The 12,204-nt window shown below is 48.4% G+C and overlaps 1 protein-coding gene across 1 annotated transcript in view; it reads left to right on the top strand.

Moving 5' to 3' along the window:
- The first annotated feature begins 129 nt into the window (after nucleotides 1-129).
- SAG (S-antigen visual arrestin) overlaps nucleotides 130-12,204 on the top strand; it is a 29,010-nt gene continuing 16,935 nt past the window's right edge. Inside the window, exons 1-5 of the mRNA XM_035006836.1 lie at nucleotides 130-1,877; nucleotides 6,292-6,352; nucleotides 8,723-8,767; nucleotides 10,381-10,574; nucleotides 12,144-12,203. Of these exons, the coding sequence (XP_034862727.1) occupies nucleotides 1,803-1,877; nucleotides 6,292-6,352; nucleotides 8,723-8,767; nucleotides 10,381-10,574; nucleotides 12,144-12,203 (435 nt within the window). The 5' untranslated portion in view covers nucleotides 130-1,802. The remainder of the gene's footprint in view (nucleotides 1,878-6,291; nucleotides 6,353-8,722; nucleotides 8,768-10,380; nucleotides 10,575-12,143; nucleotide 12,204) is intronic.

Genomic DNA, 12,204 nt, shown 5'->3' with positions numbered 1-12,204 from the left:
GGGGAAGAGAAGATGAGGACAGATTCCAGAGACACTGGGGAGGTGGGGGTACAGGGAGGGGGAGGAATTGACAACACTCGTCTCCATAATCAATAGGGCGTGGGGTGGAGGAGAGGAACCTGTCTGGTTCTGACGTGTTTTTGGAGTAGTGTTGTTGGGGTCCGGAGCCGACGGCCAAGAAAGAATTCTTGAGACGTCTTCGGTGCAAAAAGGTGCTTTTATTAGAGCACGGGGACAGGACCAGTGGGCAGAGAGAGCTGCTGGTCCGGGGTTGTGAGGAACAACTGATTATATATTTTGGGGTTGGGGAAAGTCAAGACAAAGGGAACTTCCGAAAGGATTTTCATATGCTGAAGAAGATTTACAGGATACTGGAGGCCTGGCTATTGTCAAGCTAAGGTAGTTTTTCTCTCCAGCAAGCCATTAACATTAAGACAGGAGCTTCCTGGAGGAACATTATGCTCGGCCTGCCTCAAGTGTTTGTCAGTGGGCTTCAGGTTACAAGGACAGTGAATTTTATCTGCATTTCCTCCTGCCTTTGTTTCCCACATCGGTTTGGCTTGTGTAACACCAGGGTTCATCTTGAGGTTGACATTTCTCCTTGACCTTTTTGTTTCTATCCCCACACCCAAGGTTGCATTAGCTGCCTGCTGAGTTTAATCAAGTCTGTTGAGCACTGGAAAATCCCCTGTCCTAGTGATACTGGGAGTGAAGGGATAATCAGTCTATTTCCAGAACCCAAAGAGGGTTAGGATAGAAAGGAGCTTTTCTTTAGCTCTCATCCCTCCCACCACGCCTTCCCCACTGGAGCTCCCACATCTGTGAGCCCCTCTGGAAAAAGACTAGAGGCCTTTGCCTAATGCCTAGAACTGCTGAAACCACCAGTTCACCCGTCTCAACCCTAATCCCATTTCCACTCTGCTCCTTAAGTGGGATTTGGCTTCTAGATATTGAGACGTGGGTGTGGGCCCCCTCTCCAGATCCCCTACAAATTCCCCCACACACGTCAAGCCAGGGGCCTTGGCAGGGTCATCTGGTTACACAGAGCAGGGGCCGGTCGCTCACCCCGGAGGGACAGAGCCCCTCTCCTCACCTCCCGGGCTCATCAGGCTGGCTGCACAAGGTACATGACCACCCCCAGCCCAAGGCTTCTCAGACCTGGGGCAGGCACAGGGAGAGCAAGGGGCAGGACCATGGGTGTTTTTCTGTGGTCAGTCTGCCATAGTTTCCCCTTTTCCGTGTGGTTTCACGGACTTTGCTTGTTAACGAGACTCAGGGTGCGCTGAGGTCCAGACAGCTAAGACGGCCCTTCCACTGTGTGTCAAGCTGGGGAGCGGTGGGAGAACAGGACAGGACTCCTGGGGATTTAACATATCTTGAAAACGATATTTGTGAAGTGGTTATGTTGTGGTTTTCGGGAACCTTTCCTATTCTAATTACCATGGGACATCATCGTGATAGAATTTTAAATCCGACCCAGCGAAGGCTAGTCAGGAAGTCAAACCTTCCAGCTGAGGTTTACTAAGAAATGTTTGAGGCTTATCGAGAAAAAGAAAACACATGTTCTAAAAAAAAGCCCCCCAAGGTGTCATAAACGCTAGACAGAGAGGCCTTATTTCATCGAACATCGATATTTAAGCAGATACAAGCAGATGTCTACTGGGCACGCAGGACCTCACGGGTAGGTTTTATACCCAGAATGTGCCTGGCTGCACATGCAGCCTCGTTTTCCCTTTCCACAGCCCGCTGACACCTGACGCACACCCCGAGGTGGGAGAAGCCAGCTGCCAGGGACACGTACCATGGCCGCCAACGCCAAGAGCAGCAAGTCTGCACCCAACCATGTGATCTTCAAGAAGACCTCCCGGGACAAGTCGGTAAGTGGTACAGAAGTGAGTGGCTTGAGGGGAAAAAAAAAGGTTTCTTAAAGGAGCTTTTTTGAGAATAGACATGGGGCACCTGGCAGAGCATGCAACTGCTGATCTCATGAGTTCAAGCCCCGCATTGGGTGTAGAGATTACTTAAAAAAAAAAAAAAGACACGATCAACACTAAAATCCTGAGAGGCTGAGGGAAGCTCTGTGTCTGTGTTCCGTCGCTATTTGCGATGAATGATGAATGAGACGTAATCGAATGAATTGCACACATACGACTTCTTTTCAGTCTCTTAAAGAACTTAGCCCTGAGACCCTTAATTTTCTCCTCATCTCTCAGTCCCCACCCTCTTACTTCCAATTTTACTTGTTTTCCTAGCTGGCCTTGAACCAATGACTTAACCATTTCAAACACAGCTTTGTCGATACTAACTTGCGGGGCCCTTTGTCTTCTTGCTGCCTGCCTGGGGAAAGCCCCAGTGCTGGACTAGGGCAGCTCTATCTTCCGTGCGCCTACCCCAGCCACCATGCCTTCAATCCGCACTTGGCTCAGGGCCACTGGGTAAGGGAACATGGCTACCAATATCCGGGCCGCTTGTGTATCGGCAGAGATGATGCCCCTGTTGGCTCCATCGGGGGCTCAGTAGACGGTCTAGATGTGCCCATGAACTTCTGGCATGGGAGGCCTGACGGAAGGTCACCCCACAGCCTCCATGGACAGGGTCTTCTTACTCCATTCATTGGCTTCTTAGGGGCTGACAATCTAGCTTGGCGCCGTCCAACTCAAGCTGCAAATGTTATTTTAAAGCGTGTAGCTGCCACATTAAAAAAGAAGAAACAGGTGGAATTCATTTTATCATGTATTTTATTTAACCCAGTATATGCAAAAAACTATCACTTCAACATGCAAATGATATAAAAGTTATTGATGACATTTTACGTTCATTTGCTAAGTCTTTGAAGTCTGGTGCGTATTCTCCATTTATAGCACGTGTCAGTTTGGCATGGCCATATTTCAAGTGTCCTGAAGCTACCTGTACCTTGTTGCTGCTGTGCTGGACAGGGTGGATCTAGATCATTCTTCTGGTTCACTTCTGAGACATTCCCATAGAAGTGGTTGAGAATTTTGCTTTCAAAGGCTCTTCATACAGTTGGATTCGGTCGCTCTTTACTCCAGCAGCTTAGCCCTGGGGACTGTTTCTGACACTGAGTCAAGGTGCAGGACCCAGAGAATCATCATCAGTGCAATTAGACGCTTACCCAGCACACGCAGTTCTGAAAGCAGGTAATCAAGGGACTTCTCAGAGCTCTATTTTCTGTGCTTTGTAAACCTGAACTTTGGATTTTTTCTCTAGGGTTTCTCAAATGTTAAGCCTATATTGGGCCCAAAGGAAACTCTCTGATCCTCATAGTGCAACACAAGAAAAACAGATCTGTACCAGGCACTCTCTGTCCTTTCTACTCCCAGCTGAGGAACTCCACTTTGGGGTGATAATTTGGGGACCCCCTCAACAATTCATTCCCCAAACTCTCTCCCAACTTTGTGTCTTCCCAGCACACTTTGTCTTGACTTCTGGCAGAAGAAGAGAGAAACCACTCCTGCCGGGCCATGTCATTTTCCCACTTTTTTCCCCCCCTCATACCTATAGAAAACCTTTGAACCAAGAAATTTAGAATTGCTGTATATGGGGGGAGAATCCACCCATTAATGTCTCACATATTAAGACTATTCCAATTGCAAGCTCTGTATGGCTCCAGGCATGGTGCACCAGGAGCCCTGGGCCCATTTCTCTGTGATTCTCTGCCCTCTGCCCTCTGCTGTGATCTTCATCCTCCAGCTGGTGGCAAGATGGCTACTCTAGCTCCAGGTGTCTCACCCTCACTTCCTTCCTGAAGAAGGAAGAGGCTCTTACTTCCTGGTATCTCTTCTAAAGAGTGGGAAAATATTTTCCCAGCAGCCCTCCAGCAGACTTCTCTCATATCTCATTGGTCAAACTGGGTCACATGCCCACCCTAAACCAGCCCTGAGCCAAAAGGAATTGGATAATCATAATTGGATCAGGCCAATCAAGAACCGTCCTCTGGGGCTGGCCTCTCTTAGCGCGGGACCCCATGGGGGATGGTGAACTCTGAACATAATTGGCAACTTGTATCCAGGAAGAAGGGTGCTTGGTTTGTTGGTTGAGCAAGCAGCAGGTAGGCCACAGTCCCACATTGTTCAGCGCCATTACTCTTCCTGCTCTGCCCCTTTCCTCCCCTCCCCTTCCAACTGTAGCAGAGGACATGCCTTTGCTCCCATCTGAGGTTCATGCTATTTACACCTGGGCCTCAGGGTCCACCTCCTCACTAGCGTCCTCCACCGTCAGCCTCTCCCTCCCTACCAGTACTTTGCCTGAGCGTAAAAACAAGTACAGACCTCATGCATCTTAAAGACAACAACCAACAAACTCCCCTTGACCCTATTGCCTTTCCATTTCCTCTTCCTCCACAGCTAAAGCTTGAAAAAGAAGAAAACACACTCTCCACCTACCTTCAGTCTTCCCTACTGCCAACCTCAATCAGATGCCTAACTGGCTTTCCCCTCATCCATTCATTCTCCACTTTGCTGCCAACGTCGTATCCTCCATAAAATGGGGCTAATTCCTATCTCACAGAGTAGTTATGGGGATCGAGTGAAATAATGTAGACAGTGCTGAGCTTGGCCCCTGAGACACGATAAACACTCCAAATGCTGTTCAGCTGCAGGTCTTTCATCCTGCTTAAAATACTTCAACATTGGGGACACCTGGGTGACTCAGTCGGTTAAGCATCTGCCTTCAGCTCAAATCATGATCTCAGGGTCCTGGGATGGAGTCCCTCGTCAGGCTGCCTGCTCAGCCGGGAGCCTGCTTCTCCCTCTCTCTCTGCCCCTCCCCTACGTGCGCGCTCTCTCTCTCTCTCATAAATAAATAAAATCTTAAAAAATGCTTTAAGGGCGCCTGGGTGGCTCAGTTGGTTAAGCGACTGCCTTCGGCTCAGGTCATGATCCTGGAGTCCCGGGATCGAGTCCCGCATCGGGCTCCCTGCTCAGCGGGGAGTCCACTTCTCCCTCTGACCCTCCCCCTCTCATGTGCTCTCTCTCTCCTCTCATCCTCTCTCTCAAATAAATAAATAAAATCTTTAAAAAAAAATGCTTTAACATCTTCTTAGAGTCTTTAAGATTGGGTCCTGTAAGACCCTTTCTGGCATCAGCCTGCATCCCCATTTGGTGGCCATTCACCTGCAGATGAAGCCATTGGTTCCAGAAGCATTCTCTTGATTCTGGGCTTTGTATACACTGTTTTTGGTTTTGTTTCGTTTTGTTTTGTTTTGTCCAGAAAACATCCTCACACCATCCAACACCTACCTCCTTCCCAGCCACCTGACTATGTAGTCCTTTGGGTGCTTCAACATCAAATAACTGTGAAGGTATAGGGATTCACTCCAGGATATCTGATATGAGGGGGTGGAAATAGGAGATGATTGAATGGCAACAGAAATGATTCTGGGAGTTCATGGACATAAGAATACGAATTTAAGAGGCTTAAGGAAGAAGGGGGCTAGGTAGATGTACACACTCACTCATTGGTGCCCTTAGCAAATGTAGATTAGAATCCTGTCGTGTACCAGGTACTGTGGTAGAAACTTGATGGCCAAGAGATGAAAGAATTCCTACCATCAAGGCACTCACTGTTCTGTGGCTTAGAGCGGTGAGTGATGGGGAACACGATCCATGCCCTTCCACAAAGGGGGTTGGCAGAGACTCTCACTGCCAAGGGCACGGAACAGACAGGAAGAGGACCGAAAAAGCGATCATTGCCCCCCAACTCCCCCGCCCCTCTTGCTCAGAGCATGGGTTCTGGCGTACCTGTCTAGCAGCTCACCTGGTAGGATTTCAGGGATTCTGGGACTCCTGCTTCTTGGCTCAGTTCAGAAATTCTTCTAATGAGGAGGGGAAACCTTTCATTCACAGACAGAAATAAGAGGCTTAAATGTCAGGAGGAGCCTCATTTACATAAGTCTAACTTTCCACTAAAGTATCATCAGTGAATTCAACAAGGTCACCTGGTTAATGTCAGACCTGGGCTTGGTGGGAAAAGGTGGGAGAACAGGGACCATCCAGAGGGGTGGGAAGTCTTCCTTGGAGCAGATTTATGGGGCTGAAGAGAGAGCACAACTTGCCTGTAATCCATAGTCCCTGCCCACAGCCAAGCGGGGAAAGAGGAGGTGCTGGGCAAACTGCAGAGCCAGGCAGCAAGTCTTCTCAAGACTAATCAAAATGTGCCAGTTGTTGCCACGGTTGGGGGGCCTTGGGGGGCTTTTTTGGTTGTTGCTGATTTTTAACTTGCATGCGCTAGTGTTCTTTGGCCACTTAGAATCCGCATCTGTTCTTCCTACAGGTGAGCATCTATCTGGGGAAGAGAGACTATATAGACCATATTGAACAAGTAGAGCCTGTTGGTAAGTTGAGTTTGGAGTGAGATTTTAATTTTAATGCTGGTTTTCCTTAAAGCCATTAGACAACTGCTACTTTTGTATTTCTTCAAATCATCTCTGCTGATAATCTAATCAAAGAAATGCAAATTAAAACATCAGCGAGGTAGCCACTGGCTGATTGGAAACCATTTCAGAGCATGGGGGAGACAAAGGACTCATTTCTAGACTATATAAAGAAACTCAGCAGTAAGAAAGACAAAATCCAGTTAGAAAATGTACAAAAAACATGAAAAGCAGTTCATCGAAGAAGATATATGGATGGCAAAGAAGCCCATGGAAAAATGGTCAGCATGATTATCCATTAGGGAAATGCAAATTAAACCACATTGGATTGAAATATCATTATACACCTGTCAGAATGGCTAAAATTAAAATAGTGACAATACCAAAAGATGGTGAGGATGTTGAGAAAACAAATCACTCATACATTGCTGGCGGGAATGTAAAATGGAACACCTACTCTGGAAAATCGTTTGGCGGTTTCTTTAAAAATTAAACATATACTGGGCGCCTCGGTGGCTCAGTTGGTTAAGCGACTGCCTTCAGCTCAGGTCATGATCCTGGAGTCCCGGGATCGAGTCCCGCATCGGGCTCCCTGCTCAGCAGGGAGTCTGCTTCTCCCTCTGACCCTCCCCCCTCTCGTGTGCTCTCTCTCATTCTCTCTCTCTCAAATAAATAAATGAAGTCTTTAAAAAAAAAATTAAACATATACTTACCATCTGACCCAGCAATTGCATTCCCTGGCACTCATCCCAGAGAAATGAAACTCACATCTACACAAAAACCCATTCGCGATTGTTTATGACAGCTTTATCTGTGATCGCTCCAAACTGGAAGGAACCAGAATGTCTCTCAATAGGTGAACCAGTTGAAACAAGCTATGGCAATCCATACCATGAAACTCTACTCGGCAGTAAAAAAGAACGAGCCACTGATACAATAGTGTATGGATCTCAAGAGTCTCATGCTGAGTGGAAGAGCCAATCTCAAAAGACTGTATGACTTCACTTAGATAACAATCTAGGGATGACGAAATTATAGGAATGGTAAACTTATCAGTAGTTGGGGGGGGCATGCTAAGGATGGATGGTGGGGGGAGGGGATGACCCGAGAGATAGCTCTTTGGTGAGGGAACTGTCAACCTCCACATGAGATAAAATGACTTAGAACTGTACATACACTGTACCCCATATCAGCTTCCTGGTTTCGATATTGTACTACAATTATCTAAGATGTAACCACCAGGAGAAACTGAATGAAAGATACAGAGGGACTTCTCTGTGCTATCTTTGCAACTTCCTGTGAATCGATAATTATTTCAACTAAGATAGCTATTTTTAAAAAGAGAGAGTGTAAAAAATCTGGCGTTTCTAGGCACTTGAGGATGAGAATGTCCCTGAGCAGAATGCTTTCTGGAAGGTCATTTGGCACTATGTCATTGAAATCCAAATCCAGTTCTACTGTTGATGGATACAAAAATGTATCTGTAAGGATGTTCATCACAATATTCATGATAATGGGGGAAATTGGAAATAAATGCCCTAACGGGGGGGTTAATTAAATAACTTATGGTATGTCCATTCAATGGAGCCATGTGTGGCCATTAAAATGGTGAGTATGTATTATATGTGTGTTTGTGTAAGAATAGATGTTTGCAATTTATAGTTGTATGAGAAAAGCAGTTAACTGAATAGTCTGTATTGTGGGATCTTGTTTTTTTAGTAAAAACATCCATATAAGTATATATACATGTAGTAAAAAAATTCTGCGCCAGTATCTTGACAATGGGTATCTCTGAGTGGTGGATATTTGGGCGACTTTGTTTATTCTTTGCTTAACTCCCCTTTCTAATTTTCCTATAATGAACGTGGATTCCTTGTGCAATTAAAAACTGCAGAGAGGGGTACCTGGGTGGCTCAGTCAGTTAAGAGTCTTGACTCTTGATCTCAGCTCAGGTCTTGATCTTGGGGTTGTGAGTTCAAGCCCTGCTTCGGGCTCCACGCTGGGTATGGAAACTCCTTGAAAAACAAAACAAAAACTACAGATAAATATATAAAGAAGGCCTCTGGTCTCTTTCAACTTTTTTTTTTTTTTTAAGATTTTATTTATTTATTCGACAGAGAGAGATAGCAAGAGAGGGAACACAAGCAGGGGGAGTAGGAGAGGAAGAAGCAGGCTTCCCGCGGAGCAGGGAGCCTGATGCGGGGCTCGATCCCAGGACCCTGGGATCATGACCTGAGCTGAAGGCAGACGCTTAACGACTGAGCCACCCAGGCACCCCATCTGGTCTCTTTCATCTTCTCTGCCCTCATTGTTGTCTCCCTTTTGGTTTAGATGGTGTCGTGTTGGTAGATCCCGAGCTTGTGAAAGAAAAGAAAGGTGAGCCGGGCTTCTCGTCCTCCCAGGAACAGGTCTGGTCTGATCTCTGGGGAGGAGGAGTGGGAAATAGCAGGTGCTCTCTCGCACACCCATCACCTCCAGTCCCTGTCACCCACGCTCCCTCGTATAATCTTTAGGACACTGTCCTGTTCCCATCGGAGCTCACTGTGCCCATTTCCCAGATGAAGGTAAAGACCCAGGGGAGCCGCTTGGCCAGGGCGGCAGGATAGGTAGATGGTGGATGGAGCATGGAGGGTAGGTCCATGGGCTCCACCAGCTGTGCCAGGGGCAAAACTCAAGAGGGCTCCTTGGTGGGTTTATCCCAAAAGGGGGAAATCGAGCCTGCTGGATACTACTTTTTTTTTTAATGCTGACCATGGTGGTTCTAAGGCAGAGCATCCTTGCCGATCTCCGGCAGCTGTGATGTGTGGGGCCGGTAGTTTGGTGCTAAAGACAGCTGTGTAAACTAAATCAGGACAGACCTGAGTTATCTTATGATAATGTCACTGACTCAATTCCATTCTAACTACGCTCTTTGGAGTGGTTGCTACTGGCAACCCCAAGGAATTACTCCCACCCCTGGGGGTGCCCATGGGAGCACATCAGATGTGGGGCCGTCAGCACTGAGGGGGCATGGCTCTTCTATTGTCTCTGACTTCCTCCTGGGCGCCATGCTTCTCGGCGGCATCTGGAGGAGCCTGGTTTGAGCATGGAAAGCCCACACCCGTGGCCAGAGATGGGCACCTGCTCTGAGGGCAAGCAGTGTCCAGTGAGGGAGGCATAACGCCAGGTCGTCTCTGGGCACCTTGCTCTCACAAACACTGGATGAGGGGCAGGCAAGGGATCAGTGGCTCTTCTGAGCTTCGTGGTGAAGACATAGACAAAATCCACCAACTAATGACTTCTAGGGACTTGGGGGGACCACTTCTGACATGCTTTCTGTTCAAGAAGAATGCACGTTCTGTGCTTTTATTTACCCCATTAAAGACTTGTACACAGTCCACCCTCAAAACCTATAGTTTCGTATAATCCTTTCGGTCCACTGGAGGCATGGATTATGTCTGTTTAATTAAATTGAATTTTCAGAGGTGTTGACTTAGAGAATGCTTGATAAGTTTCTGAGCAAGGTGAAAAAAGCGTTTCTGGGATTTGGTTGTTTCTCTCTTCTTGGTCCACGAGCGCCTGTCCCGCTGCTCTGGCCCATCCCCAATCTGTCTTGCTCCCTAACGCTGTTTCCCTCTGCTAATCACCTTCACTCTCTGTTAAAAGCCTCCCAAGGTCCCCAAGCGGGTGGGTCGAGAGAAGGGGGTGGTGGGATGGAGGACACAAGGGAGTCTGTAGGCAAAATAGTGGTTCATGGAAGGTGCCTCCCCATCTTCTGACTCACATAGGTCTTTAGAGTAATCAACACAAGCCCCAGGGAAGGTGCTGGATCTCCAGAAGGGTGTAGGCTGGCTGGGTGGCGTGGTTCTCAAACCCCGTCCCCTCCAGAGGCTGGTGGGTGAGCGCTGCTGGGGAGGGGCGGGCAGGGTCCACGGTTGCCCATGCGCACGCGGCCAGGCGGGGGCGCCATGCCGATGGGACAAGCCTGCCCTCCTCTGTCTCCCTTCCAGTGTATGTATCTCTGACTTGCGCCTTCCGCTACGGCCAGGAGGACATCGATGTGATCGGCCTGAGCTTCCGCAGGGACCTGTACTTCTCTCAGGCCCAGGTGTTCCCGCCCGTGGAGGCCACCAGTGCCCCCACGAAACTGCAGGAGAGCCTGATGAAGAAGCTGGGGGACAACACGTACCCCTTCCGGCTCACGGTGGGTGACTCCTCTCCCCCTCCAGGCCCCTGTCCACAGCACCTTGCAGTGTGACTGGGAGTGAAGGAGAGGGGACGGAGCAATGACTTCACATTTGTGGGCCTTCAAATTGCATCCTTGGAGGAAATTCTAGATTGCACGGGCTGTGATTGTCTTTTTTTAAGCCCTTGAAAATAGCCTCTCAGCCTTTGAAGGCACCACTTCAACCTACGGTTTAAATATTTCCCTTCATCCGACCACCTAATTATACGGGCATGTTATTCCTTCACTCACTCAGCTATAAAAAGAGAGAGGTGCCCCCCGGTTGGCCCGGACGAGCTCTCAACACGGAAGAGCTCCCTGCCGGACAGGGGATCGTACTGAAGTCAGAAGTCGTCCCTCGCCTTGACTGCTGGGCCATGGGTCCCTAGATAAAGGGCCCCACATCTCGCCGGGGGAGTCCTGGCTACCCACGGTGCCTCCAAAAGACTCGGGCGTGAACTCGGCCTGGGGGAAGCTGCCCTACCCTCTCTCTTTCCCAGCGTGCTCATGTGTCTTAAGATTATAAATTTCTCCAAAGTTATAACGGGTCAGCCTTAAAAGGGAAGGGAATTCTGACGTATGCTGCACCACGAATGAACCCCGAACAACATTAGACTGAGTGACAGAAGCCAGACACACAAGGACACACAAGTGTCCGATGCCAGTGACCTGGGAGACCCCGAGCAGCCAGATTCAGAGACGCGGAGCCTAGAATGGTGTTCGGGGAGTTAGCGTTGACAGGGGACGGAGCTTCAGTGCGGGTGGGTGAAAACCGTCTGGGGATGGATGGTGGGGATTATTGCAGGACAACGTGGATGTACTTCATGCCACTGATCGGTACGCTGAAAACCTAAGTCTTACATTGTGTGTATTTCACAACTTTTTTTTTTTTTTTTAATCACTTAAGAAGACAGTTTTGTGGTCCTGCGTGTTCTCATGATCTGGTCCTGGGAGTTTGAAGTGACATCACCTTGGAGAGCTAACCTGCCAAAAACCTTAAAAATGTGATTTTGACCTACGTTCCCTTTCTAGCGGCATCGCCTGTGGACTTCATTGGGATAAAACTGTGCCGAGGTGGATGAAGAAGGTTTATGGCAGCATATGGTTTCTCGTGGCAAAAAAGAGCAAAGCACCATTGAATGAAGGGCCAGCCAACAAAGGGGGCTGGCTAAATTAAATGTGGGGTTAACGAAGCCCAAAGAATGGCGGAACTCGGTGTAGAAAAACAGGCATAATGCATTCTGAGGAGGGTTTGGGCGGGGATGGGAGCAGAGCAGACGACAGGACACGGGCATCATTGGGTCTCATTCCTGTAGCACACACACGTGGACGTCCATATTAGTGTGTGAGGGAGCGCACGGGACACTCGGAAGTTCGTATTCCTGATGTTATTCCGGGTATTGGCAATAGGGGTGAACACGGGGTTTTGTGGGGGGTTTTTGTTGTCATTTTGTGCTCCTCATCCTTCCTTTCCCAGTTTTGTACATCGAGTGCATATTACGTGTGAGAGAACTGCCTCTGAATGAAGTGATTTGTTTCTTCTCACAGTTTCCTGATTACTTACCCTGTTCGGTGATGCTGCAGCCAGCTCCGCAAGACGCAGGGAAGG

Source organism: Mirounga leonina, unplaced genomic scaffold, assembly GCF_011800145.1.
Source record: "Mirounga leonina isolate KUSES-001 unplaced genomic scaffold, KU_Mleo_1.0 Mir_151, whole genome shotgun sequence".
Lineage (NCBI taxonomy): Eukaryota > Metazoa > Chordata > Mammalia > Carnivora > Phocidae > Mirounga > Mirounga leonina.
This window is presented reverse-complemented; position numbering and strand designations above follow the sequence as displayed.